Here is a 26,558-nt window from a genome sequence, read left to right on the forward strand (position 1 = left end):
CGCCCGCGACAGGAGGGTCCAAGGGCGTGGCTTGCGGGCGGGGGTGGGATTGTCCAGAGCCAGGCGCTGTCCGACTTTACCAGCTCTAAGCATCAGACAGAGGAACTGGACTCTGCTTTTCTCAACTCGGCAAATTTTATTTAGAAAAAAAGGTGGGGGAGGAAAAAAGTGACAGGGCTCTTTAGCCTAGGGTTTTAGAAGAGAAACCTCCACCTTTCTGCAGCACCTTAGTCCCCTATCTCTCTCACTGCTCAACCTCCCTTGGCTTCCAAAGCTTGGAAAAGGCTATGTCCCCTGCCGAAGGAGAGTGGACGGTGAAGGTGCCTGAAAACGGCCAGAGAAAAGGCCCAGGCGGTCAATGTTGCGGTGGAGGACACTGTGCAGCACAGCAAGATGGGGTCCGCCCTCACCGCCACCCTCCCTGGAGAAGTCCCGGATGAAGCGGCCACGCTCTGACTGGAAGATGAACTTCTGGGGCAATGGTCCATGCTCCCGGAGAAAGCCCCAGACACTGAGCAGCAGCAGACGCACTTCAAAAGGTGCCAGCTGGCTAAATACCTCGTGCATATTACCCAGGGCTGGTGGCAGGAGGCTTCCCTCTGCCATGACAGCTACCAGGGTGCAGGATGCCTCCAGGTGCCAGGGAGAGTGAGCTGTATCAGGGTGGCGAGAAGCTTCCCAATGACCCAGAAGGGCAGCTAGTAGCCCCCGCAGGAGCACGGAGCAGTAGCACAGGGCTGGGGGAGCAGCGGCTACCAGCTTCAACAGCTCAAAGAGCAGGGGCTGTTCCCGGAAGCGTCGGCCAATGCGGAGATCCCGCTCCACTGTGGCCCTGGCATGCTCCTCAGGGGGCCAGGCCAGCTCAGCACCAGCTGCATCAGGACACACGCTCTCCACCAAGGTCACTGCCACCGCTTTGGCTGCCTCCGGGCTCAGGGTGGGAGCCCCCCAGCAGCCCCCACATTCAGTACCCCCAGGGGCACTGCAGCAGTGCACCAGGAGGCTGAGCAGGCTCTGGGTGTTATAGCTCACTTCCTGCTGATTGCGCGACTGGACAAATTTCGGTGGCTTTAGGCCACGACCTATGACTCCAGCATGGAAAACTGACCAAATCCCTCCAGGTCCTGGCACAGCTGCAGTGTGCCGCCGGTTTGTGTCCAACAGGGAGGCAGAGGCCAAAGGAGCGGAGACAACCGAAAGAGTCTCGTTGTCCCTATCCACTTCCCCTCCAAACAGTTCTGCGTTGCCCCGATGTAAGGCTCCCTCAACTAGCAGCTGCAAGACAGCCTTGAGCCCAGCTGGGGAGGTCTGAGAGAGGCGGGTAAGAAGCTGAGAGGCCGATGCCACCCCTGGAGGGCCATGCAGCCTCAGAGAGGCAAAGAAGCGATGTACTCCAGCTCTCACCAGCCCCAGGAGTTGGGACGGGGACAGGGCTTCTTGAGGAAAGGGACAAATGGCCAGCAGGGAGGCAGCAGCTTCAGCTACTTCCTCCTCAGGATGTAGCAGGAGAGGAGCCAGGTCAGACAAATGGGCTGATGCAGACTCCCCAAACCGGGCCCCTAGGGCTGCAGGGCCCTCACCACCCTGCTGTTCCCACCCCACTAGCAGTGCCAAGTTACGCAGGAACCGGGCAGTGAAGGGAGGCTGCAGAGTCCCTGCGTGTACCCGAGCCAGGCAGCTTCGGAAAGCCAGAGGCAGAAGGCCAGAGAGACTGACCACCAGCCCTGCATATAATTGGGTGGCCAGACTCAACTCTTCAGGGCTTCGGGCCCGGCTCAGGAGATGGCCCAAGGCCTCAGGTCCACAGCTAGGCCGAGTATAGACAGAGAGCAGGCCCAGGAGCTGGTGTTGCCAGAGAAAGCGCTTCCGCTCCAATCGTAATGTCTCTCCACACAGCTCTCCAACGTGGTTTCTTAGCGCATCTAGAAAGGGCACAGGGCGGGGGGGTGGGGGCGGGCCCAGCACCCCTTCCCCAGGAGACCCTCCCCGGTGATGAACCAGTTTTTGCAGATGCAGCAGCAGCAGCTGGATCAGCCGGTCACAGGCCTCACGTACAGTGTCCGGCACAGCCAGGCCCTGGGTAGTAATGACTGAGGCAGGCATAGCTGTGTCCACCAGAAACTGCAGGAGGCGGTAGGCACCTGCCCCCGAGGCCTGGCTCACCAGGTGCACAGCCAGATTCAGCATGTTGTCCAGCTCCTCTCGGGGAAATCCCTGCAGGTGTTGCTGCAGCTGACTCAGTACAGCTGGGGGCTTAAGGCAGTCCACCAGCTCTCCAGAGACGGTGCCCAGCAAAGCTGGTGACATGACCGCCAGCTGCAGTAGGAAAGGAACTGTGGCCTGAAGGGACGGGTCACCACTCCGGCCCCCAGAGCCCCCTGCCAGGCTATCATGGAACATTCGAAGAAGCTCCCGGCGGATGCTGTCTCCGTGGCGGGAGGCCAGGTGCCCTAGGATGCCTACAACTGAGGCAATCTTGGGCACCCGTTTCTCCCCAGGGATAGCAGGAGATCCAGGGAACGGGTCTATAGAGGGGGTCTGAGAAGAGCTTCCACCACTGCCACCAGCTCCACCTCCAGCCCCACCGTGAACACAGAAATCCTTAAGGCCACAGGAGAGAACTCGGGAGATGATAGTGCCAGGAAAAGAGGAGCCAATATGGGCCACAACCCAGTCGAAGTGTGGGGAATGCTGGACAGAGGTATCCAGCAAGGCATCCACGCAGGCATCTGGGCAACTACCAATGAGAGCTGAGAGACACTGAACATAGATGTCCATTAATGTGCGGGTGGCCCGACAGCCCATCCACAGCTGCAGCAATTCGTTGAGAGAGCCAGTGGCATGGGGCACACGCTGGTGCTGGCCTGAGTATGTGCTGCTCAGCTGCCCCATGAGGTCAATGGACCATGCACTAATCACAGGTGCCCAGGCCTTCGGGTTGGCCCGGATAAACTCAGACAGCACCTGCTGTACTTCCTGCACCACATCTTCTAGACCAGGTCCCCCAGCTGGGACATGGGAGGGTGGGGGTGGACGGAGGTGAGGGGGGCCAGCCACAGGGCTTTCGTCCAAGGCAGCCAGGTGGGCCCGGACACTCTCATCAAAGACTCCTCGCAAGTGGTCAAGCACAGCAGCCCGGGCAGGTGGCAAAGAGCGGAGCAGGAGAAGACCACAGCGAGCATGTTCCCGGGCCGAGAGTTGGTGGCCCAGAATAGGGTCCACACCAGTCAGAAAAGCCTTGATTTCCTGGGACAGCTCTTGAGCACTGGAAGGAAGCAAGAGAAGCAGACTTAGAGCGCTGCAAGATGTTAGGCACATTACATTCCCCCGTGAGCTTTGGTTTCTTTCCACGTAAAAGAGGGATAACGGTACCTCCTTCATAAGATAATGTACATGAAGCACTTAAGCACCGTATCAAGTTCACACTCATCACCCAATAAATACTTTTCTTTCAATAACAATATCAATGTTAGGTAACTCATGTAAGGTACTCTCTTAGGAACTTTATGTGTATTATTCCAATCCAGACAACAGCCCCAATAAAGTATGATCCCACTTTACAGATGAGAAAACCAAGGTTAAGTGATCAGATTATAAACTCCAAAAGGGTAGTAAACATTTCTGTGCTCTTCAACACAGAATACCTTTCTATTGAGGCTCCTGGTATATGGGAAGTACTCCGTTAAGTATTCGCTGAATTGAGTAAAGATATATTGTGTGGCCATAACATCTGCTTTAAAAAACACCTTTCCTGCTTGACTGCACCCCCCAAAACACAAGCTCTTAAAGAAAATCCTAAGCTCAAACTTGTCCCTCATTAAGGCTTCCTAGTACCTGTTTTTTCCCATATTCTGCAAGCCTCCTAACCACCCACCACTTGAACTCCACATCAACAACCACCTTCCAGGCATCCTCAGTGTGCCTAGGAATCATGGTGTCCCAGGATACAGACAACATAATGCCTGCTTTTCAGCCCTTCTCCTCCCAAAACATATGGCTTCAGTCTTAGGCGTTCAGAAACCAGTGTTATGGGAAGAGGCAAAGTCCCTTTCCTCTTACTGCCTTTTCTGCAAAGAAGACCGCATCCTCTAAGGGCTGATAGGGCTCCGACCGTGCCCTCATTCCTTAAATAAATAAACAAATAAACAAACCACCCTAAGGTGAGGGAGAGTAGCTTAGTTGGAGAGCAAGGTAAAGGCTAGAGGGAAGCATTTTGTGGGTTTCCCGGCCTGGGTTTCCAGGGAGGCTCCATGAAGTCAGGAGACCCTGGGTTCTCTCGGGTCTAAAAGGGGTAGGACAGCTCGGTTCCCAAGAGTTCTGATATCCCCAACTCTTGGGAGAACAAGGCCGGAATCTGGGGTAACTAAGCGTTGGGGTTTAGGAGGAGGCAAGACCAAGGTCTTAGGAGTGCGGGCACTGGAGCCCAGAGTTTTGGTGAGGCAGTCCCTGAGTTCTGGGAAGACCCGACCAGGAATCTCTGAGAACCCTGACGCGAGTTCTCGAGGTAGGATCTGGGTTTCTGCCGAGAAGGCTGGGGATCCGCGCAGGGCCGCGCGATGGGGGAAGATGCCAGGGGCTCTGACTACCTGAGCGGCGCGGGACCGTGGGTGGCCGGGGCAGGCCCGGGAGGCCCTGGGGCCCCGGGAGGGTCGCACAACGCGGACATCCCGGAGCCCTAGCCCGAGCCCGAGGCGGGAGCGGCGAAGCGCAGGCAGCGCATGCGCGCTGAGGGAAACCCGAAAGGAACCACCAACTAGGCTTCTCAGGAAAACCCGTCCGGCGACGTGCGCGACCCTCCTACATTGGTTCCGGACCATGTTCGGACCCCATGGTTCCGGACCATGTTCGGGATCGCGACGGTGACAGCGAGAAGCTGACCCGGCCTCAAGCAAGCCGTTTTACCCACAAAGGGCGTTTAAGACACAAACTGAAGCTAGCTGCGGCTATTCCCAGTTGGATTTAATTATTTTGCCGAAAACAAAAAATGCAAAGTGTTCAACTCACGAGGTTTTAAAAAATGAAGCACTAGGAAACATTTCATCAATTAATAGTGACGATATTAAATAAGTAAACAAACACTTGACAATGGAAAAAGCAGTTAAAGGAGAGAAGGGAAGGGGAAACCGGTAAAAAGACGGAAAGAAAGGAGGGAGGGGCAGCTTAGTCGATTAAGCCTGGGAGTCTGAATCTCAGCTCAGGTCTCTCAGTCTCAGGGGCGTAAGTTCAAGCCCCGCATTGAGCTCCACGGTGGGTGGGAGCCTAAGAGAGAAAAGGAGAGAGAGAGTGAGGGGGGGGAGGGGTAGGCTCCTAAGAGAGAAAAAGGAAATAAAGAGAAGGAGAGGAAGCCCAAAATAAATTGGGCTGGCCAGGCTATAGGTGTTCTCCCAGTCATAGGCTGGCGCTTCTGTCCCTCTGTTTAGTCTTCATTGTTTAGGCTTTGCTCTCTCCCCAGCCTGCCAACTCAGGACCTCTCCTCTCCCTTGCAGATAGGGAGTGTGGTAACTGTATGAGGAGCTCATAGGCACCTCTTGAAGAGCCCCCACGACAGCCAGTCTGTCTAGATCAAGTTCCAGCTCTTCCACTTAACTGGCTGCGCACTCTCTTTACCCTCTCTGTTCCTATTTCCTCTTCCCCAATGAGGATGATCATAGTACAACTACCTCACAGGCAGGGTTGTTGTGAAAACTGAAACAAGGGAATATGTTCACTGATGTGAAATGTTGGGGTCCGGGAGCCAACGGTCAAGAAAGAATTTTTGAGGGTCGGCTGGATGGGTCCTTACACTCTGGTCATGATCCCAGGGTCTTGGGATTGAGTCCCACACTGGGCTCCTTGCTTGGCAGAGAGCCTGCTTCTCCCTCTGCCTCTGCCTGCCACTCTGCCTATTTGTGCTCTCTCTCTGACATAAATAAATAAAATCTTAAATTTAAAAAAAAAAGAAAAAGAAAGAATTATTGAGACATCTTCCGTGCAAAAAGGTTGTGCTTTTTTTGTTTTGTTTTGTTTTGTTTTGTTTTAAGCACAGGGACAGAACTGTGGGCAGGAAGAGCTGCACTGGGGTTGTGGGGAGTGACTGATTATATATTTTTAAGTTGGGAGGGGGTTAGGGAGAGTGTAAATCTCTAAGGTTTCCAGGACCTTGAGGGGTCGTTTACTACTGCCTAGTGGAACTTTAGTCATGAGACCCTTCAGATGACGATCAGTGGTCCATATGCTTGGAGGATGATTGCTAACATATATCTTGGCGGGGGCAGTTGAAGGGGGGAAAAGGGATGAAGGACATTGCCAAAGGGATTTGTATATGTTAAAGAAGACTCAGAGGATCCTGGAGGTCAGGCTAAGATCAAACAAAGGTTGCCTTTTGCCTCTAGCAAAGTTACATTGAAGCAGTTGAGTTCCTGGAAGAAGGTCACTCTGCCTGTCTCAAGTACTCGTCAATGGGCTGTAAGGTGTAAGGAAATTTTTTTTTTCTGTACTTCTTTAGCCTTTGTTCCCCACATCATTCATTGTATAGCACTTAGTGACCTGCAATGGTTAAGAAAGCACCATATAAGCATTCATTATTTTTATTACGTTTGTTGAATAAACTCCAGAAAATCAGCTCTTGGACAACAGGAAATTTGCCCATATTGTTGAGGGCTACTCCTCATCCCCTACAACAGTGTTTGTCAGGCATGTAGTAGGTTCTCAATAGTTGGTTAAATAAATGAAAAGGAAAAATCAGTTTTGAGGCCAGAAGGCTTACTGCTCTCAGTGGAAGTGTGAGTTAGAGTGATACCAGATGGCAGTTCCTGAAGATACCTTTGAAACCACTTAAAAACATAGACTTGAGGGGCACCTGGGTGGCTCAGTGGGTTAAAGCCTCTGCCTTCAGCTCAGGTCATGATCTCAGGGTTCTGGGATCGAGCCCCGCATCGGGCTCTCTGCTCGGCGGGGAGCCTGCTTCCCCCTCTCTCTCTGCCTGCCTCTCTGCCTACTTGTGATCTCTGTCTGTCAAATAAATAAATAAAATCTTTAAAAAAAAAAAAAAAAAAAAAAACATAGACTTGAAAAGAGATCAAAATGGCTGTACTAATGCTTCGGCAAAACTTGATTTTAAAGTAACCTTTTTCTTCTCTGCCAAACCTCCTCTCCTCCTTTTATAGCTTTTTGTTTCAGGAACCTGGTACCACCCTGAAAAGGACTAAGGAGTCTGGCAGCACCTATACAATTCCTATAGAAACCAGCTAGTTCCTGTATTTACCTATAAAACCCCCCAGCCCATTCCTCTGAGCCCCTTCCTCCCAGTGGGCTTACAGTTTTTGAGGGCCACAGCTTGCTACAGGCTCCTTTGTCTGGCAAACCAATAAACCTATTGTTCCTCTTTATCCCAAACTCTTGGGTCTGAAGCACAGTAGTTGGTTTTCCAATAACACTTTTGAAGTGATTGTATTTTAAAAGCTAAAGGACTAATTATGGTTCTTTTTTTGTTCCTACATTTTAGAAGTGCAGTAACTTACAAAGTGTATATATTACCTCCTAGCAAAATCTGTTCTAGAACAGTAATATGAGACAATTTCTGCTCCTAACAGTGCTTCAAATTGGGACCCAACACTTCCCATCTCAGAGACTCAACTTTGGATCTGTAAAAGGAGACTTTTGAACCAGGTAAGTTCTCCAGCAATGAGAGTATTATGTGGTCCTTGCTCTTAAGGATTTCATAATCTAAAGGTGCCTTTTTTGGTGTTAGACAGATCTAGATTCATCTCTGCTATTTATCAGTAATGTAACCCTGAGACAGTGACCCAAATGTTTGAAGCACATTTCCTCATCTGTAAAATGGGTATGATGTCTCCTGTCTCCCAGAGGTTTTACAAAGATCACTTGAGACCGGGGCGCCTGGGTGGCTCAGTGGGTTAAAGCCTCTGCCTTTGGCTCAGGTCATGATCTCAAGATTGTTGGATCGAACCCCGCATCGGGCTCTCTGCTCTGCAGGGAGCCTGCTTCCTCTTCCCCGTCTGCCTGCCTCTCTGCCTACTTGTGATCTGTCTCTCCCTCTCTCTCTCTCTGTCAAATAAATAATAAATAAAATCTTTAAAAAAAAAAAAAAAAGATCACTTGAGACCACTTATTAAAAGACTTAGCATAATGCTAGATACAGAAATTTTTCAACACAGCAAGCTCCTTCTGCCTTAGATACAGGGGTAGAACAAAATTATGAAGAATGGGTATACCAAAATATTAAAAATGTCTTTTCTGGGGCACCTGGCTGGCTCAGTCGGTGGAATGTGTGACTCTTGATCTTGGTGTTATGGATTTGAGTCCTGTGTTGGGTGTCGAGATTACTTAAAAATAAAGTCTTGGGGCGCCTGCGTGGCTCAGTGGGTTAAGCCTCTGCCTTCGGCTCAGGTCATGGTCTCAGGGTCCTGGGATCGAGCCCTGCATCAGGATCTCTGCTCAGTGGGGAGCCTGCTTCCCCACCTCTCTCTGCCTGCCTCTCTGCCTACTTGTGATCTCTCTCTGTCAAATAAATGAATAAAATCTTTAAAAAAATAAAGTCTTAAAAAAAGAATATTACTGAAACTAAGGAAATTCAAATATGAAAAAGTCAATATTAGCCAATGTTAAATGTGTTAGGTGTGACAGTAGTATTTTGGCTACATAGAAGAATGTTCTTAGGGGTAAAATCTCATCTGGAATGGACTTTCAGATGAGTCAGCAAAGACAAAAATCTACGGACATATACATATTTGCAAATGCATAGAGATAGAACATGTAAGTGTAGAAAAATGTTAAAAATTGTTAAATCTGAGTGCGTATGTAAAGGTTCATTGTACTAATTTCCTAACTTTATTGAAGGTTTGAAATTCAAAATATGAATTTGGGCTGGGAGATGCAACACTGGGCCCAAACCCTCCCTCTTCCAGGAAGCCTGCACTGATTAAACAGGACAGAGAGAATATGCTTTTCCTCTGTTGAACACACCTCCACATAGGTACTTTTTACTTTAAGCAAACACCCCAGCCCTGGCTTGCAACAGAAGTTCTGCATGCTAAATGGGAAAAATAATGCTTGGTTCTCAGTTTATTGGAAATATAATCCTGGGTGCCCCACTGGCTCTCAGTACAACATGTCCTCTTGATCTCAGGGTCATGAGTTCCAGGCCTGCATAGAGTTTACTTAAAATAAAATTAAAAATAAAACCCAGTAGGGGTGCCTGGTTTAAGCACCCAACTCTTGGTTTCCGCTCAGGTCATGATCTCAGAGTTGATCTCAGGGTTTTGAGACAGAACCCCTGTGGGGGGACACCTGGGTATCTCAGTGGGTTGAGCCTCTGCCTTCCGCTTGGGTCATGATCCCAACGTCCAGGGATCAAGCCCTGAGTCAGGCTCTCTGCTCAACAGGGAGCCTGCTTCTCACCCCCCCCCCCCGCCACCACCCACTCTCTGCCTGCCTCTCTGCCTGCTTGTGATCTCGATCTGTCAAATAAATAAATAAAATCTTAAAAAAAAAACAACTCCTGTAGGGCTCAGCAGGGAGTTGGCTTCCCCTCTCCCTCTGCCCCCCTCCAACTCTAAAATCAATCAATCAATCTTTTTTTTTTTAAGCCTTTATTTGACAGACAGAAATCGCAAGTAGGCAGAGAGGCAGGCAGGGTGGGGGGGTGAGCAGCCTCCCCGCTGAGCAGAGAGCCTGACTTGGGGCTTGATCCCAGGACCCTGTAACCGTGACCCAAGCCAAAGGCAGAGGCCCAACCCACTGAGCCCGCCAGGCACCTCGATCTTTTTTTTTTTTTTAAACAAAGATTTTTATTTATTTATTTGACAGACAGAGATCACAGTAGGCAGAGAGGCAGGCAGAGAGAGGGGGAAGCAGGCTCCCCGCCGAGCAGAGAGCTCGATGTAGGGCTTGATCCCAGGACCCTGATATCATGACCTGAACCGAAGGCAGAGGCTTAACCCACTGAGCCACCCAGGTGCTCCAAATCAATCAGTCTTTAAAACTACAGTCTGTATTTATAAAATCCACCAAAGGAAGTGGAGACAAACATGACAAAGTGACTTGGCCCCTCTGGTCACACAGAGGCAGCGGCACGGCTGACATCACGACCCTCATCTACCATCTCTATAATAATCTGTATTTTTGTCGGAAATGGAGAGTTGGGAGTGTCACGCACTAGGGGGATGGGAACATCACAGAGCCTGGCTTCTCATTGCTTAGCTCAAGTGAACTCCATGGGTCTTACGTCCTAACTGTCTCATTTCCAGGCCCACAGCCCCCTTCCTATGGCCCATTCCCACATTAAATCACACGCCTCTCCGGGAGAACTCTAGGGCTTTATTACAAGTGGAGCTGACTGCGAGGGAGCCCCATTCTCCAGTCTCTCTTCTCCACTCGCTTCCTCTCAACACACCTCTCCAGGGCAGGTGACTAGGCCATCAAGGAAGAGGAGTCTAAGGAGAATGAAAAGGGGCAATGCTTCCTCCAAAGTCCTCTGAAACAACCAGAGTCCTTCTGGCTCCAGCTGAGAATCTTCGGGTGGAAGGGGTGAGACATTCAGCTGTCATCTTCAAGGTCCTCCATGTCTACATCCTGGGGGCCTTTCATCTTCTTCTGCCGCTTGGGCTGCGGTTCACTAGTCCTGGCTGGCTTGGCAGGGGCTTCCACTGAGCAAACGGAAAGAGGAAGCATTGAAGAACCCCAAGGAATCCAGGCTGCCCCCTTACCCCCCCTCTGTGACCTGGCCTCACCTTCCATGGCTGCTTTCTCTTTCTGGGCCAGCCGGATCTGCTGGAGGAGCTTTCTGCGCTTCTTCCCAGAGAGAGTAATGTTGGCACGTGCACTGGACCTGAAAGGGTGGTAGGTGCGAGGATATCCAGGTTAACCTGAATCAGCATGGGTTGGTTCTGGGTATTGAAAAGGTCTTTGAGGGGCGCCTGGGTGGCTCAGTGGGTTAAAGCCTCTGCCTTCGGCTCAGGTTGTGGTCCCAGGGTCCTGGGATCGAGACCCGCATCAGGCTCTCTGCTCGGCGGGGAGCCTGCTTCCTCCTCTCTCTCTCTCTCTGCCTGCCTCTCTGCCTACTTGTGATCTCTGTCTATCAAATAAATAAATAAAATCTTAAAAAAAAAAAAAAAAGAAAGAAAAGGTCGCTGTTTTGGGTTTCTTTTTGGTTTTGTCTTTTTGAAAACGTCTTTGGATTCAAGTAAAAAGACTGAAAATCTGGGCTCTGAGGTAGTGAGTTAAATCTCTCCAACACTTAGCCATTAACATTCTTAGTACTACTCCCATACATATATAAAGTACTTACCATTAAATGTTAAAATTTGGTATATGGCAGAAACTTATAAGGGAAAGCTATTTTTCTACTCTATTTTCAATATTTTTATGTTTTAAGTGGGCTCCACAATCAACATGGGGCTTGAACTCACGACCCTGAAATCAACAGTTGCATGCTCGGGTCATCTGGGTGGCTCAGTCACTTAAGTGTCTGCCTTCCGCTCAGGTCATGATCTTTTTTTTTTTCTTTTGATTTATTTATTTGACACAGAGAGCGAGAGCGAGAGAGAGAGAGAGAGAGAGAGCGCGCGCAAGCACGCACAAGCCAGGGGAGCAGCCGGCAGAGGGAGCGGGAAGCCAGATGTGAGACACCATTTCCGGACCCTGGGATCATGACTTGAGCCAAAGGCAGACGCTTAACTGACAGAGCCACTCAGCCTCCCCAATAAATAAAATCTTGAAAAAAAAAAAATCACATGCGCTATTAACTGAGGCAGCCAGGTACTCCTATTTTCAATACTTCTGACACCAGAAAGGTGTGGGGCTTGTCCCACATCAAGGCATTCTCAAATTCTGCAGACACCGACTGAGAATCCTGCAAATTTGACTCAGTTCTGACACCTCTACCTGGAGATAGCATCAGATCCCACAGGCTAAGGGCTCAGTCTCAAAAGACTGCCCCCCACTTCAGATAGTGTACTTCTGAATGACCAGCTATAAATCAAGGTTCTCATGATCCCCTTCTCAGACTCAATAATTTGCTAAACAGCTCACAGAACTCAGGAAACATTTACTTGCATTTACTTATTTATGGTAAAAGAATGCGATTCAGGAACAGACAAATGGAGGAGACGCACAGGGTAAGGTCCGGGCATTTCCATACTCTCCCCACTTTCCCTAAACCTCCACCCATTCACTAACCAGGAAGCTCGTCAAATCTCTATTATTCAAGAGTTTTTACAGAACTTAATCTTCCCAGGTGGGTGGAGCTTAAATTCCCAACCTCCTCATCACCAGGTCTTTCTGGAGACCAGCCCCACCCTAAGTTACATTAGCATAAACCAAGGTGTGCTCAAAGGGGGGTCCTGGGGCCATGATAGACACTCCTATCACTCAGGAAATCCTAAAGCTTTTAGAAGCTCTGTGCCTGGAATCAGACCAAATATTTCTTATTATACCACAAAACTGTATTTATGATGAAAAAAATCAGTGGAAAAAAGGGATGGGAAATCTTCCCCAAGGCTGGGAGGCGGGGCGGGGTCTTGAAAAGTACAAAATCCTACAGGTACTTTTGTGAGAATTGAGTACATGCACACTTACGTGCCTTTTTTTTTTTTTTTTTAAGATCTTATTTATTTGTCAGAGAGAGAGCACAAGCAGGGGGAGCAGCAGGCAGAGGGAGAAGCAGGCTCCAGCTGAGCGAGGGGCCCAATGCAGGACTCAATCCCAGGACCCTAGGATCATGACTTGAGCTGAAGGCAGACACTTGACAGACTGAGCCACCCAGACGTCCCGTGTGTGCTTTAAATTTATTTATCAAAAATCCATGTGGACGTACAATGTTACTTGGGGAGGTGGGTGAGTGGGCAGTTCTTACACTTTTGGTGGGGTCCAAGACCCAGAGAGGCTGTGGGCTACCGGTCCCGTGACGGGCCAGCGGAGTGGAGGCACAAACGCTGCTTATGTAAACGCCAGTGCACACGCAAAGCAGAGCGGCTATTTGCGGGGGAGCTCGGCAGGACTGGGAAAGGGGGCAGGACGGGATAAGAGGACTCGGTCGGGAGCAAAGCGAAGAGGGTCTGGCACTCACGCCCGCTTCTTCAGGTGGTGCCGCGTGATCAGCCCTTCGTCTATCACAGCCCCGACCACCCGGCGCTTCAGTCTCCGCTCCCGGTTCAACACCCGCCGTCGCTTGAACAGCTTCTTCTTCAGCTCCTAAGGGGGAGGAAGATGCTAATCAGACGGAAGTCGCTACCCGGGACCCCGCACCCGGCGACTCCAGCCCACAGGGCCCATCTCTGGAGGGATGAGAGGCCTCCAGGATGCTTGAGGAAACAAAGTCGGGGCTCCCACACAATCACCGTTCGGGGCCGGTTGATCTTTCCGCCGGGAGCCCCCATGACCGCGCAGAGAACCTGACTTCCAGACCGTGTCGCGGCTCTGCGTAGCGTCAGCGTCGGTCCCGCCCTCAGCCTCCACGAGCCAATAGCAGCTCGGGGGCGGGTCCTGAGCCTATATAACGGTGGTCTGCAGTGTAACCGGTCTTTCGCGCGGCGGGGACGAAAGAGGTCAGCGTCTCGGTTGCGGAGCTGGGAGCAGGGGTGGGGGTTCTGGGCGAGGCCTGCGGACCCTCCTTTTCTTGGCGGGGGTCGGGTGTGCGGTCCCGGTCCCTGTAATGTACGGAGGCAGAGGGAAAGGGCTCTGGCCTACTCGGCGTCATGTCTTCGGTGCCCGCGGCATCCAGTCCGCCGGTTCTATCCTCAAGCGCCGGGACACGTCCTCCGAGAAGCGTGGCGGAACGGAGGTTCTGCAGGCCCCTCCCTCGTGCGCTCACGCCTTCTCCTTTGATTTCAGGTCTTTGGAACCGCCCCTGGAGCCGGAGCTGTCGTGTCCCCTCCTCTTTAACTGCCCGTTGCAAACAATAAAGGGCGATCGTACCCTAATAGGTGTGTGTCCGCGTTCTTTTTTTCGAGGTGGTTGTTAAGCGGTACGCGTTATCCCACAAAGCGGAATTTGCAGCTTTTCTCTTGGACCTCAGGCTCCTGCGGGCGTGTGGGCGGCATTTCGCCGAAGGCTCTCCGGCCGACCTTGCGGGGATCTCCAGATGGCCGCGCTGCGCCGAACCCTCCACGTGGCGACACTGGCGGCTGGGGCGCGCCGTGCTTTGGCGGGTAGGGAAGGTGGATAGTGGGAGGGAGGGTTCTTAGTGACCTGGGAGTCTAGACCCTGAAACTGATTCTTCAAACCCCAGGGTACATTGCACCGTTTCTGCAGCATATTGATGGAACTAGGCCGGTGGATGACACATGTGCTCCACTCGTGTCCACAGGCTCCCTGGCTGGTAGCTGCCTGGCCAACCGTCGCTTCTGGGATAAGCTTCATGCCGATACCCGAAAAGGCCACGTCCCCACATTCGACTGGTTCTTTGGGTATGAGGAAACCCAGGGGTTGCTACTGCCGCTCCTGCAGGAGACAGTGGCTGCCTGCCCACTGCGGGTGTTGGACGTGGGCTGTGGGACCTCCAGTCTGTGTACAGGCCTCTACACCCAGTGCCCACATCCCGTGGATGTGCTGGGGGTGGACTTCTCTCCTGTGGCTATTGCCCACATGAAGCGTCTTCTGGAAGGTGGCGAAGGCCAAACACCCCTGTGTCCTGGGCATCCTGCCTCCAGACTCCACTTTATGCAGGCTGATGCCCAGAACCTGGAGCCAGTGGCTTCCTCAGGCTCCTTCCAGCTAGTGCTGGATAAGGGCACCTGGGATGCTGTTGCCCGTGGTGGTCCGCAGGGAGCTTACCAGCTTCTGTCAGAGTGCCTCAGGGTCCTAAGCCCTCAGGGGACCCTGATTCAGTTCTCAGACGAGGACCCTGATGTGCGGCTTCCCTACCTGGAGCAAGGGTCCCCAGGCTGGAGTGTGACTGTGCAGGAGCTAGGCCCTTTTGGGGGCATTACTTACTTTGCTTACTTGGTCCAAGGCTCTCATTAAAGCCTTCAGTCCTGACCCAAATTTTTCTGTTGGGTGAGGAGGGCGATGGACAGCTTTTCAACTTTGTAAGATGGCTGGGAAGTGAGGATTTGAGGCCTGGCCTCCGCATTTACTAGTTGGGTACACAGAGTATGGAATGTTTCTGTCCCCTGGTTCTCGAACTGACAGCAGGGTAGGAATAATAACCCGGAGTTAGGGGATTACAGATGATGATGGGTGAAATATGGAGCATTTAGCAATGGCAGGCACAAAAGGGGTGCTAAATAGAGAAGGTACAGTGATTAATTCCCCAGCCCCAATAAACTGGAACTCCTAAAAACAGGAGTTTTGTGGGGTATTTGTGGGTTATTTTGAGGACTTTGGGTTTTGTTTGTTTTTAGATTTATTTATTCTAGAGAGAGGGAGAATCCCAAGCCATCTCCATGGCCAGTGCAGAACCCAAATCAGGGCTCCATCTTAAAACCCTGAGATCATGACGTGAACTGAAACCGAGTCGGATGCTTAACCGACTGAGCCACCTGGGTGTCCCCATTAGAGGAGTTTTTTAATCGAGGCGTTCTTAATCCAAATCCCAGTACAGACTGACTTGTGTGACCCAGTGGCCTCACCTATAGAAGGGGGAAGACTGAAAGAACCCACAGAACGGCCTCAACAAATCACCGAAATGTTGAGGGAGACCGAAGGAGACTTACCCTCAAAGCTTCTGGGAGGCAGATGTGAATATTCCATAAAACAGCTTTGACAAACATGGGAGCCTGCTGCTGGCTTCCACAGAGGACAGGGGCTGGAGGCTTCATGATAGTCTGTGTCCCCAGGAATCCAGGAGACCTCTTGTTCTCCATATTCCTGCCCCCACCCAAGTTCTGGGTTAAAGGTTCTTAAGGGAGATCGGGGGTCCAGTGGGCTCCAAATCCAGCCTGGGGGAAAGAGCAGTTGGAAGAGCCCATTAAGGGTGAAAAATACTTCTGATCTATTACTGACTTTTTAAAAAATGCTATTTATTTACTTAGTTTTAAGATTTTATTTATTTATGACAGATCGCAAGAGAGGGTGAGCTGAAGGCAGATGCTTAACGACTGAGCCACCCAGGCAGCCCTATTACTGACTTTGAAATATGAAACGGGTGTCTGGGTGGTTCAATGGGTTGGGCCTCTGCCTTTGGCTTGGGTCATGATCTCAGGGTTCTGGGGTTGAGCCCCACATTCAGGCTCTCTGCTCGGTGGGGGGCCTGCTTCCCCCTCTCTGCCTGCCTTTGCCTGCTTGTGATCTCTCTCTGTCAAATAAATAAATAAAATCTTAAAAAAAAAAGATGAAACAAATTTGTGTGTTTTTTATTATTAGAAAAAGTAATATAGCAACTATAATTAAGAGGCTAATTTCAGGGCAGCCTGGGTGGCTCAATCTGTTAATCGGGTGGCTCAGGTCATGATCACAGGGTCCTAGGATGGAGCCCCGGCACTGGGCTCTCTGCTCAGCAGGGAGCCTACCCCCCCCCCACCGCCCCGCTCCGCTCCCCACCTCTGCCTCCCTCTCTGCCTACTTGTGATCTCTGTCAAATAAATAAATAAAATCTTAAAAAAAAAAAAAAAAAAGGATAAGGCATCCAAAATGTAACTTATCTCTGGGTAGTTGATTTAGGATAATTTTTTTTTTCCCCCACAACAATGAACTTTTTTTTTAAGATTTTATTTGGGGGCACCTGGGTGGTTCAGCGGGTTAAGGTTTTATTTATTTGACACGGGGAGGGGGGCCAAGGGGGAGAGTAAGCACAAGCAGGCTCCCTGCTGAGCAAAGAGCCTGGTGCAGGACTGGATCCCAGGACCCTGAGATCGTGAGCTGAAGGCAGACACTTAACTGACTGAGCCACCCAGGTGCCCCAAACTGTGAATATTTTAAGCAATTAAAAATAGTTGAAAGTCTGGGGCACCTGGGTGGCTCAGTGGGTTAAGCCTCTGCCTTCGGCTCGGGTCATGATCTCAGGGTCCTGGGATCGAGCCCCGCATCGGGTTCTCTGCTCAGCGGTGAGCCTGCTTCCCCCTCTCTCTGCCTGCCTCTCTGTCTACTTGTGCTCTCTCTCTCTCTCTGTCAAATAAATAAATAAATAAAATCTTTAAAAAAAAAAAAATAGTTGAAAGTCATCACCCATCTGACATCAGAACTTCCCTCTAAAGTTCAACTGCGCCAGACACCTTTAATTTCTCTCCACTCTACTCCTTTTCCGGTCCATTTCCTAAGCACCTACGGTTTGCCTGTACGGGGACACAAGTAAGTTTTCCATCTCAGTCCTGCCCAGAACATCCCCGTCACAATGGCTGCACTGGAGCAGCTGCCTCCCTCACCTGGCTCTTCACTTTGGTCCTGGAAGAAGACCTCGGCCTCCTCTTCCTCATCGGTGAGCAGCAACAGCTCGTCATGTGGCCAGCCAAGCTCCCCGCTGTCTTCACTCACCTCAGACGCTTCCACCACGATGGAGGGCAGGGGGGTCTTTTGAGAGACAACCTGAATCGGGATAGCAGGGCGCTTGGACCAAGTGGGAGGATGAGCCAGCCGCCGGAGCACAGGGTGGGGAAGTACTGACCTGAGCATCCTGGTGACCTTCAACCCTGACAATTTCTCCTCTGTCCATCCGCAGAGGGTGCATCAGCCAAGGACTTTCTGGGTGCCGGGAGGAGCCTGGGCGATCTCTAGGCCAAGACCCGTCCTCACTGCTCCCTGGCACAAGGGCCATGGGTGCAAATCCTTGGAGCGTGTAGTGGTTGAACTCAAAGCGGAGTACCCCTGCTCAGTACACTCTAGAGACTGCTCCTTTAATCTTTGGAGCCTGGCCCCTTAATCACTTCTGAGAAGAGAATGAAAAGCTAGGAGATTATGGGCCTTCCAGGGGAGGGGGAAATCCCAAGAGGTGGAGCAATACCTGCTCCCTGGAGGAATGTGGGAATATGTCTTCTCACTCCCTGGGTGACAACTGGGAAAGGCAGGAGGGGTAGGGGTCAGCAAGGGTATCTGGATGAAAGCCCTGTGAGTGAGTGAGGAGCTTTGCCAACAAACTTGAAATTTCTTGATTCCTTTGGTTCCTGGGTCTCCTGATTTGACATGTTTCTTTATGTCTTATTTAACAAATATTTATGGTGTTAACAATTTGACAGGAACAGTGTTAAATGCCTTACATATAATCTCATTCAATTATCCTAAAACTATGAGATAGATTCTATCATTAACCCTGTTTTCTGCATCAGAAAACAGGGGACAAAGAACTTGAATGACTTGCCCAGAGTTACCCACCTAAAAGGTGCTTTCTTTTCCAAACTAGAACTCAGTATGTTACTCCAAATTCAGAGGTTTCACTGGCAGGGGGTGATGGGGGCGGGTGCAAGGGAATACCATGATGAGAAAAACAGCACATTTACTCTTTTTTTTTTCTAGTTTTTTTTTTTTTAAGATTTTATTTATTTATTTGACAGACAGAGATCACAAGTAGGGAGAGAGGCAGGCAGAGAGAGAGGAGGAAGCAGGCTCCTCGCGGAGAAGAGAGTCCGATGTGGGGCTCGATCCCAGGACCCTGAGATCATGACCTGAGCCGAAGGCAGAGGCTTTAACCCACTGAGCCACAGAGGCGCCCCACATTTACTCTTTTTTATAAAAGATTTTATTTACTTATTTGAGAAAGCACGAGCAGTGGGGAGGGGTAGAGGGAGAGGGAGAAGCTGACCCCAGTTGAGCAGGGAGCCCCATGTGGGGCTCCATCCCAGAAGCCTGAGAGATCATGACCTGAGCCAAAGGCAGATGCTTAACTGACTGAACCACCCAGGCGCTTCCACCAAATTTACTTTTAATAAGTTTAACAGGGGCGCTTGGCTGGCTCCCGCGGTGGAGCCTGCCACTCATGATCTCCGGGTGGTGAGTTCGAGCCCCACAATGGGTGTGAACTTTACTTAAAAATAAAATTAAAAAGAAAAAGTATTTTTTCCACCCAGTACACTTGACTTTGGGTTTTCGTTCATAAATTGAGGGAATTTGGAAGGGTGAGCAGATTGATGTGTGTAAGCATCTGGCTATCCAGTACCGGCTGTTCTGAAAACGCACAAATCATTGTAGGAAACTACAGAGCACAGAATCAACCTGGAAATTCCAGAACTGGGCAAAGTAACCCCACAGCAACCAGGCCGACAATCCCATTTTGAATTTCCTGACAGTGAGCCCAGAGCTTGGCCCTCGATGCCAACGCTTCGGGACACGGTCAACTTCTCCAGCCCTTCCAGACCCGAGCGCTTGGAGCCGACCAGGCCCTCTCTAGCCCGGCTCCTTCTCTATGATCTCCGCTGCGGGCCGCTCTAGCCTGCGCGGGAGGCGGTGAGACGCCGTGGACGGCTTCCCAGGCGGCGAAAGTCCCAGAGGGTCTCCTCGCCCGCCGCGCGGTCGGCCATGGAGGTTTTGCGCAAAGCGCTGATCGTGGGTGCCCTTCTGGGCGCGGGGGCTGGCGTGGGCTCCGCGCTCTTTGTCCTCGTGACCCCGGGAGAGGAGCAGAAGCAGGCGATGCTGAAGGTGGGAGTAACTGGGGGGGTGCGAGATGGGGCAGGCGGGCGGAGAGCCCCGGGCTGGGGGCTCAGGACGGCGAACCTTCCTACCCGCAGGAGATACCCGAGCAGGACCCGCGGCGCAGGGACGAGGCGACCAGAACCAAAGAGTTAGTGCTGGCCACTCTGCAGGAGGCAGCGACCACGCAGGAGAACGTGGCCTGGAGGAAGAACTGGATGGTCGGCGGCGACGGGAGGTCCGCGTGAGCCCGGACCTCCCTCGTGGGCGCTGGCACCTTCCTCCCGCGGAGTCCGGCGCGGCCTTTCTCCCCCGTAGTCCCGGTAGGGAGTCCGGACCCGGGGTGGAACGCCCGGGCCTCCTTGAGGCCCCGGGAGCCGCTGCGGGGTGAGCACGTGGCGCCTCCACCCGCAGGCGCTGCGCTGATAGCGCTTTCCCGTCCTGCGTCGCGGGCCAGGGCGTGGGATGTGGCCAACTGAAGGAACCAATAAATCACGTTCCTCTGTCCGGTCAGTAAGTCCTGCGGTCTGACGCCTGTGTCTAGAGTGTTCTGGGGATCCGTGTAGGGGACGCGGATGACTGTGGGTCCCACCGGCCCTGCAACGACCACCTTTTCCAAACACAAGCCAGGTCTTGTGGTCTGAGTGGCCATTCGGTGATAACCAGGAGACATTCTCGAAATCAGAACTTTCCTGGAAAATCCTGTAGCAGTAGATGCCCATGGAGGACACCTTGGGTGAAGTTGGAGAGGGGCTGTTGGTATTAGCATGTGCGGTGATGCTTTCTGGGGCTGCCGAACCGTTGGAGGCCAATTTAAATTGCCCAGCGAAAGGAGGGTGCTTTGAGTCAGACAGATCTTGATTAAAGTCCTGCCTATTACAAAACCTTTCTGAGATTCAGTGCTGTTTCATAAAAGGTGGTAAGTATCTTGAAGGTTGTTGTAAAAAGATTAACTTGGAAATGTAAAGTGCATTGCTTGGCACAGAGCATCACTTCAATAAAGGTAGGGGAGGGTTTCTCCTTCCAAAGATTTCAAGGTAGTTCAGTCTCTGAATCCAGTCATGGCTCTCTTGTAGATGCCACTGAAGTAAGGAAATAAAGCTGGCATTTGGGTCACAACCCACATCCAAGTCAACTAATTCACTCCCTGTTGTCTGTGGGTTTTTTTTGTTTTGTTTTTTAAGATTTATTTGAGGGATGCCTGGGGGGTCAGTTAAGCGTCTGCCTGCAGCTCAGGTCAAAATCCAGGGGTCCTGGGATTGAGTCCCGCATCCTTCTCCCTCTGCCTGCTGCTCCCCCTGCTTGTGCTCTGACAAATAAATATAATCTTTAATAAAAAAAATTTTTATTTGAAAAACCCTGGTGGGGAGGGTGAGAGGGAGTCATAAGCAGACTCTCTGCTCAGTGCAGGTGGTGGGAAGTGGGGGGACTCAATCTCACAACCCTGAGATCATGACCTGAGCCAAAGCTAAGAGACCCTTAACCAGCTGAGCCACCCAGGTACACCTGTTGTCTATCTTACATCCTGTGGTTCCAAGCAAGATTTCAATTGAAGGAAGAAAAAAGGCCTGAACAGTAAGTACAGCTTGATAACACTGAGGTCCAAACCCAGATGGCAGCACTGGGGCTGTTTCAGCTGGTGGATGGTGAACCCCTAAGCCAAACAAATTTGTTATGTGTGATCTTCAGTTTAATTGTGGCCTCTTTCTGAGCCTGGGAATGAGAGGGGAAAGGTTAGCAGCTCTTTGAGGGAGCATTAGGGTGAGGGGATCAGCAACACTGAGGGGCTATGAAGCGGGAGCCTGGAGGTTGAGAGCCTGAGCCCTAGAGTCGGGCTTCCCCAAGTGTGCCCAGGTTCTGCTGTTGGTTACCTGTGTTGCTTTCAGCAAGCCATGTGCTTTGGTGTCCCAGTCTCTAAAAGGGGATACTTGTATCTATTCCCAGGTAACTGCCTTTTTATCTCAGTTAATAACAGCAGTTAAAACTGTGTGGTGCATATTAAGTACTCAGTGTTTTTTAGTGAGGAGGAAATGCACCTGCAAAGGTCACTGCATTGCTCCTCTGGCCATTTGTGAATGGCTACATTAAAAAAAAAATTACCCTTTTAGGGGGGCCTGGATGGGTCGGTCCATTAAGCCTCTGCCTTCAGCTCAGGTCATGATCCCATGGTCCTAGGATCGAGCCTGTTTCTGCCCTCCCCCTTGCTCACGTTCTGTCTTAAATAAATAAAAATCTTTTTTTTTTTTTTTAATTACCCTTTTAGTAGCTAATAGTTACTGAAAACTTATTAGGTCCCAGGCAGTGTGCTAAAGCCCCCTATCACCATTATGTAACACCCACAATAATCTGAATTAACAGGTACTATTGTCCTTATTTTAATAAAGAGGTAACTAGGCTGCTTCAAGAAGTCAAGGCAGGGGCAGGTGGACGGTGCCAAAAGAAAAAAAAAAAGGCATAGGAGTAAGGATTTCAGGCCTATGCACTGCTTTTTACCCATAGGAGCAAAGGGTGCTATCCATTGTACTCTCCTAACCCCAACAATTCTCCCCTCTCAACTTCCCAAGCAAATAAAAAGACCCAGATATTGTTACCAAGTTTGTTAGAAGCTTTAGTTGAGGGGTACCTGGGTGGCTCAGTGGGTTAAGTGTCTGCCTTCAGGGGCACCTGGGTGGCTCAGTGGGTTAAAGCCTCTGCCTTTGGCTCAGGTCATGATCCCAGGGTCCTGGGATCCAGCCCCACATCGGGCTCTCTGCTCAGCAGGGAGCCTGCTTCCCCGTCTCTCTCTCTGCCTGCCCCTTTGCCTACTTGTGATCTCTGTCAAATAAAATCTTTAAATGTCTGCCTTCAACTCAGGTTGTGATCTCAGGGTTCTGGGATGGAGCCCCTCATGGAATTCCCTATTCGTGGGGAGCCTGCCTCTCCCTCTGCCCCTGTCCCCTCCCCTAATCATTTTCTTGCTGTCTCTCTCAAAATGAATACATAAAAAAATCTTTAAAAAGATTTAGCGGTTTAACCATCTGCCCTTAGCTCAGGTCATGACTCCAGGATCCTGGAATTGATACCCTCATTAGACTCACTGCTCATTAGGGAGTCTGCTTCTACCTCTGCCTCTCCCCCATGCTCATTCTCTCTGTCGCAAAAAATAAAATCTTAAAGAACGAAAAAAACATCAAGATGAAAAATAGGGCCTATCCTAAATGCCTTCCCTTTGGCTTCTTCCTCTGCCTGTTTTGTCCCTCCCAGCCATTCAGGAAGGAGTGAGGCACATATAGAACTCAGGGTCTATTTATTAGGAAGGAGATGTCAGTGCTTTATCAAAGATGAAGAGGTCAGAGAGGGATGGTGAGATAAAGGCCTCTCAGCTGGGACATTTCTTGGCCACAATGAGGACAGCAGAAGGCACAAGTCCTGAAGATTGAAGAAGACAGCTTTGACCACAAAGATCCTTGCCTTTTGCCCCCCAAATTTCTGGCCTCACACCATCTCCTCCAAGTCCCTTCTGGCATTCCTTCCTTTCTCGGGCATCCCCTCCCCTCCCCGAACCCCTGTTCCTGGTCCCAGGTGTCATACCCAGCTCCTGCAGAGGCCGTTCCATGTCCGCCTCGGAGAAGGCCCGCCGGGGGAAGCCACTGAGCAACTGCACAGGGTCCTGGCCTCCCCCAGGTTCTTCCCCGCGGTGGAGCTCCACGTAGAGCCTCACAGCTGCCAGCTGTTCCCGTGCCCGGAACGTCTGGGTCAGTGAGGTCCCATCTGGCAGCCTGACCTGGAAGGCAAGCGAGAAATACAGTGCTGTGAGCATCAAAACTGAGTGTGGCGCCCAAATAAGGAAAACAAGAACTGCATCGAGAGACTGAACCGGCATAATTACTCTCAGAAGCAGCCGATGAACCACCACTTCTCTGCTTCCCTAAGGCTGTAAGACTGCAGCTTTCTCACAGTTTAACAAACACAAGGATAAGCTCATACAAAAATACGGAAATAGCCCACCATGCAAATAGCTGTGCAATAAACTGAGTGAAAACGTGAACAACTAAAAAGGTAACTGCTGAGTAAGACAGAGATACGGATTTAAATTAAGACTGGGTCAAGAGAAGTTTGAAATCTTTCCAAAAGTAGAAGAGAGAGGATTTCAAAAGCCATTTACAAAGAAGGAAAAGGTTCGGCAAAGAGAACCTAACCGGATAAAGCTCTGAGTCAGGTGTCTTATACGCCAACGAAGGGGGTCCCAGAAGCAAGACAGGAATCAGAATCAGTACCTGTATGCGACACTGGTCATATTCCCGCTTGGTGGGAGGCTCCTGGCTGGGAGAGGAGGGAACAGGACCCGGCTCTGTTGGTGGAGAAGGCCGAGAACCCACACTCCCACCATACTGGAGGACAAAGGAAAACACTGGTCAGGCTTTCACCCACTCGTAAGAGGAGCATCGTATGCCCATCCTTTCCCTCTGAAGCTAGGAAAGGGAATTTTTTTTACTAGCCCACCTACTTCTTTACCCCAGTGTCTTCCCAATCACCTACCTTCTTGGCTCTTTCTGCTTTGTCTCTCTCAATCTTTTCCCGGACTCTCTGTCTGGAAGGCAGACAGGAAGAAAGTACGTCAGATGTTGACAAAGCAAACCTAGCTTCCCGTCTCACCAATTAGCCAACGTCCACATCACCCAGACCTGGCTGCTAACTCTTCAGCCTTTTCCCTCCTCCGCTCCTCAGCAGCCCGGCGCATCTCATCTTCCTGAAGCCGCTGTCGAGCAGCTGACAACTCTTGCCCTTGTTTCCTGCGCTGCCTTTCCCGCTCCAAAGCCTCTCGCTCCTCTCTTTCTTCCCTCTCCCGCTGCTTTTGGGCCACCAGCTCCAACATCCTATGTTGCAGAAAAGAAAGAGCTCAGAAGAGATGGACACAGATCGAGGTGAGTTTATAACGGATGCAATACGAAATACGGTAACACGTGTCCAAAGAGAGAAGAAAGAAACCGCCAAGACAGGACAGACGAAGAGCATTAAGTTCCAGGTTCTTTCATCAGAGTTGTGTATTGTGGACAGGTCGAAGGTGACCCTCAGGAACATGACACTGTTCCTTACTATACCTCTTAGTCTGTTCCTGTCTCTCTTCTTCACTCAAAATGGGTTTGCCTCCTCCAGCAGCAGAGCCGGTTCCTACAAACAAGCAATCACTGTTACTGCCCGTTCATCCTCCTCAAGCCCTCGTGAATAACCAACACGGTGCTCCTCCGTCAGGACCTTCAGGGCCACCTTGCTCCGGGGAGGTAGGTTCCCTTCCCAGGACATGTCCAAGGGGGGTCGCTAGCGGCTCGTCTACGTCGGGGTCGTCTTCGTGCTCCATCAACCTGGCGGGGAAAGTCGGGAAGGAGGTTAACACGGACGCTGGCCCTCCCAGAAGTCCCCCAGGCCCCTGCTACCCCATCGAAGCGCTCACCAGTCCATTGCAGCCTCGATGCCCTGGTTCCCTGTGAGGGCCAGAGCCTTCTCCCTGGGGGCAGAAACACCGTGAATAGCGCCCGCGAGCCATGGTGCTGGTCAGGCTGGGGCGTGCAGCCTGAGGCCAGGCTAGGGGAAAGGCCAGACAGGTCCGCGATCCCCGCGGGCCAGGGTTTGGGGGGCTGCCTTACGCGCGTCCCCTGGGGAAGCCCATCTCGATGAGACTCTCCAGAGCCGTCAGCTCCGCCATGGCGCCGCCACCGCCGCTTCCGCGGGGATCTGGGGGAAGGCGAGAAGGAGGGCGCAGGGCGGGGGGGGGTGGTCAGCGCGGGGTGCCCCCGGCCCGCGCGCGGTCCCGCCCCCGACGCCCCAGCTGGGCGCTCTCTCACTTACCCGGCTCTGGACCCTCAGCGGACACCGCCGAGAAGAGAGCCGAGGGAAACGGAAGTGCCCGGATCTGTTTGGGTCACGTGGAGGCGGGCGTGGACGGGTGCCGCCGAGAGCCAGAAAGCACCGGCCGGGCCCAGCCGCCTGGACCCGGCGCGGGCGGGGTGGGCGGTGCGTCCGACTCGCGGATCCAGAGGCGCACGGCCCGCCCCCCGCCCCGCCCCGCCAACTCTTCCCCGCCCCGCAGCCAAGCTGGCACGCCCGGCGGCGGTGGGGAAGAAGGGTGGGGGGTGCGGCCCTGAAACCCGTGGGCGGAATGTAACAAGCCATCGACCAGTTGGAATGCTATTTGGCAATGTTGATGAGGAGCCATAGAAATAAATGTACACGGTCTTTGACCAGCTCATCCTCTCCGGGGAATTGAGCCATCCTCCGCCCCACTGACAAAGGCATCTTTGCAGAACACAATTATCTGATCTTGTCATCACCTCCCTGCTTAAAAATTCCCCATGACACCTCAGTCACTTAGGATGAAATTTAAGTGCTAGTAGGCTGGTTTCCTCCGTTTTATTTGTTGTTTGATTGTTTGTTTAGAGCCCTCTCTGGAAAAGTGAGAATAACTAAGCACTGCCTTCGGTGCCTGGCAAGACTGTACCATGAAGGGGCTCCTGGGCGGCTCAGTGGGTTAAAGCCTCTGCCTTCTGCTCAGGTCGTGATCCCGGGGTCCTGGGATTGAGCCCCGCATCGGGCTCTCTGCTTAGCGGGGAGCCTCCTTCCTCCTCTCTCTCTGCCTGCCTCTCTGCCTACTTGTGATCTCTGTCAAATAAATAAAATCTTAAAAAAAAAAAAAAAAAAAGACTGTACCATGGAAACTTGGGCTAGTGTGCCGTTTCATCTCCCACCATTTGCTGCTAACTTGTGCATATTGCAAAACAGACCCTCCTGCTCTTCCAGGCCCTTTGCACCTAACAGCCCTTTGCCTGGGATGTCCCGCCTCTTCTGTGGGACTTCTTAACTCCCAGTCATTTGGGAGACGGGACCCAAGGTTTGCTTTCTAAGGGAATTCTGCTTTGAGCACCCCCTTTCCACCTCCCAGCTCCACTAGAGATTTATGTGACTATTCAATCATTACAACAATCTATACGATTATGCTATTATTAGTCACAGGAAACACAGAAAAAGGAGACAAGGTCACAAAGCTGGTAAGTAGCCAAGCTAGGATCCACAACCATGCGGTATGCAGT

General features: G+C 51.5%; 5 protein-coding genes and 1 non-coding gene across 10 annotated transcripts; 3 read left to right on the forward strand and 3 right to left on the reverse strand.

Moving 5' to 3' along the window:
- Window positions 1-94: 94 nt before the first annotated feature.
- INTS5 (integrator complex subunit 5) lies at window positions 95-4,721 on the reverse strand. Its single transcript, XM_032879242.1, has 2 exons — window positions 4,587-4,721; window positions 95-3,265 (listed from the first exon to the last, which is right to left on the reverse strand). The coding sequence occupies exons 1-2, from the start codon at window positions 4,664-4,666 to the stop codon at window positions 286-288; spliced, it is 3,060 nt and encodes a 1,019-aa protein (XP_032735133.1). The 5' UTR covers window positions 4,667-4,721; the 3' UTR covers window positions 95-285.
- Window positions 4,722-10,297: 5,576 nt separating this feature from the next.
- CUNH11orf98 (chromosome unknown C11orf98 homolog) lies at window positions 10,298-13,435 on the reverse strand. Its single transcript, XM_032879262.1, has 4 exons — window positions 13,338-13,435; window positions 13,067-13,191; window positions 10,731-10,828; window positions 10,298-10,646 (listed from the first exon to the last, which is right to left on the reverse strand). The coding sequence occupies exons 1-4, from the start codon at window positions 13,374-13,376 to the stop codon at window positions 10,537-10,539; spliced, it is 372 nt and encodes a 123-aa protein (XP_032735153.1). The 5' UTR covers window positions 13,377-13,435; the 3' UTR covers window positions 10,298-10,536.
- A 93-nt stretch (window positions 13,436-13,528) lies between these two features.
- Window positions 13,529-16,129, forward strand: CSKMT (citrate synthase lysine methyltransferase). 4 transcript variants are annotated; one of them, XM_032879257.1, is made up of 3 exons: window positions 13,529-13,544; window positions 13,831-14,147; window positions 14,228-16,129. In XM_032879257.1, exons 2-3 carry the CDS (start codon window positions 14,081-14,083, stop codon window positions 14,959-14,961), a joined length of 801 nt encoding a protein of 266 aa, XP_032735148.1. In that variant the 5' UTR covers window positions 13,529-13,544; window positions 13,831-14,080; the 3' UTR covers window positions 14,962-16,129. The 4 variants fall into 4 exon arrangements, with proteins under 4 accessions (XP_032735148.1, XP_032735147.1, XP_032735146.1 ...); XM_032879256.1 differs by lacking the exon at window positions 13,529-13,544 and having other exon boundaries at window positions 13,582-13,922; window positions 13,996-14,147; XM_032879255.1 differs by lacking the exon at window positions 13,529-13,544 and having other exon boundaries at window positions 13,582-13,922; window positions 14,015-14,147.
- On the forward strand, window positions 13,606-13,754 carry LOC116880637. The gene has a single exon (XR_004385236.1). It is a non-coding gene; the product is annotated as a small nucleolar RNA SNORA57 (small nucleolar RNA).
- Window positions 16,130-19,366: 3,237 nt separating the features above from the next.
- Window positions 19,367-19,834, forward strand: LOC116880306 (ubiquinol-cytochrome-c reductase complex assembly factor 3). The gene is made up of 2 exons (XM_032879263.1): window positions 19,367-19,503; window positions 19,593-19,834. Exons 1-2 carry the CDS (start codon window positions 19,384-19,386, stop codon window positions 19,740-19,742), a joined length of 270 nt encoding a protein of 89 aa, XP_032735154.1. The 5' UTR covers window positions 19,367-19,383; the 3' UTR covers window positions 19,743-19,834.
- A 2,930-nt stretch (window positions 19,835-22,764) lies between these two features.
- UBXN1 (UBX domain protein 1) lies at window positions 22,765-25,427 on the reverse strand. Of its 2 annotated transcripts, none has more exons than XM_032879254.1 (10): window positions 25,321-25,427; window positions 25,119-25,206; window positions 24,926-24,979; window positions 24,742-24,836; window positions 24,576-24,645; window positions 24,159-24,350; window positions 24,013-24,064; window positions 23,751-23,864; window positions 23,065-23,257; window positions 22,765-22,902 (listed from the first exon to the last, which is right to left on the reverse strand). In XM_032879254.1, the coding sequence occupies exons 2-10, from the start codon at window positions 25,175-25,177 to the stop codon at window positions 22,853-22,855; spliced, it is 879 nt and encodes a 292-aa protein (XP_032735145.1). In that variant the 5' UTR covers window positions 25,178-25,206; window positions 25,321-25,427; the 3' UTR covers window positions 22,765-22,852. The 2 variants fall into 2 exon arrangements, with proteins under 2 accessions (XP_032735145.1, XP_032735144.1); XM_032879253.1 differs by having other exon boundaries at window positions 24,730-24,836.
- Window positions 25,428-26,558: the final 1,131 nt, after the last annotated feature.

Source organism: Lontra canadensis, unplaced genomic scaffold (genome assembly GCF_010015895.1).
Source record: "Lontra canadensis isolate GAN:19392208 unplaced genomic scaffold, GSC_riverotter_1.0 scaffold66, whole genome shotgun sequence".
Taxonomy (NCBI): Eukaryota; Metazoa; Chordata; class Mammalia; order Carnivora; family Mustelidae; genus Lontra; species Lontra canadensis.

What these genes read in the sequence shown, in the direction of transcription:
- INTS5 (XM_032879242.1), bottom strand. Translation starts at nt 4,666, where the DNA reads ATGTCCGCGTTGTGCGACCCTCCCGGGGCCCCAGGGCCTCCCGGGCCT. An exon ending in CACGGTCCCGCGCCGCTCAG is followed by an intron (nt 3,266 to 4,586) that starts GTAGTCAGAGCC and finishes GCTTCCTTCCAG; the next exon opens with TGCTCAAGAGCTGTCCCAGG.
- CSKMT (XM_032879257.1), top strand. Translation starts at nt 14,081, where the DNA reads ATGGCCGCGCTGCGCCGAACCCTCCACGTGGCGACACTGGCGGCTGGG. An exon ending in GGCGCGCCGTGCTTTGGCGG is followed by an intron (nt 14,148 to 14,227) that starts GTAGGGAAGGTG and finishes TTCAAACCCCAG; the next exon opens with GGTACATTGCACCGTTTCTG.
- LOC116880306 (XM_032879263.1), top strand. Translation starts at nt 19,384, where the DNA reads ATGGAGGTTTTGCGCAAAGCGCTGATCGTGGGTGCCCTTCTGGGCGCG. An exon ending in AGAAGCAGGCGATGCTGAAG is followed by an intron (nt 19,504 to 19,592) that starts GTGGGAGTAACT and finishes TCCTACCCGCAG; the next exon opens with GAGATACCCGAGCAGGACCC.
- CUNH11orf98 (XM_032879262.1), bottom strand. Translation starts at nt 13,376, where the DNA reads ATGGGGGCTCCCGGCGGAAAGATCAACCGGCCCCGAACG. An exon ending in AGATCAACCGGCCCCGAACG is followed by an intron (nt 13,192 to 13,337) that starts GTGATTGTGTGG and finishes CCTCCCCCTTAG; the next exon opens with GAGCTGAAGAAGAAGCTGTT. An exon ending in CACCACCTGAAGAAGCGGGC is followed by an intron (nt 10,829 to 13,066) that starts GTGAGTGCCAGA and finishes CCACCCTTTCAG; the next exon opens with GTCCAGTGCACGTGCCAACA.
- UBXN1 (XM_032879253.1), bottom strand. Translation starts at nt 25,177, where the DNA reads ATGGCGGAGCTGACGGCTCTGGAGAGTCTCATCGAGATGGGCTTCCCC. An exon ending in AGACAGGAACAGACTAAGAG is followed by an intron (nt 24,351 to 24,575) that starts GTATAGTAAGGA and finishes TCTGCAACATAG; the next exon opens with GATGTTGGAGCTGGTGGCCC. An exon ending in ACGGCCTCTGCAGGAGCTGG is followed by an intron (nt 22,903 to 23,064) that starts GTATGACACCTG and finishes TTCAATCTTCAG; the next exon opens with GACTTGTGCCTTCTGCTGTC.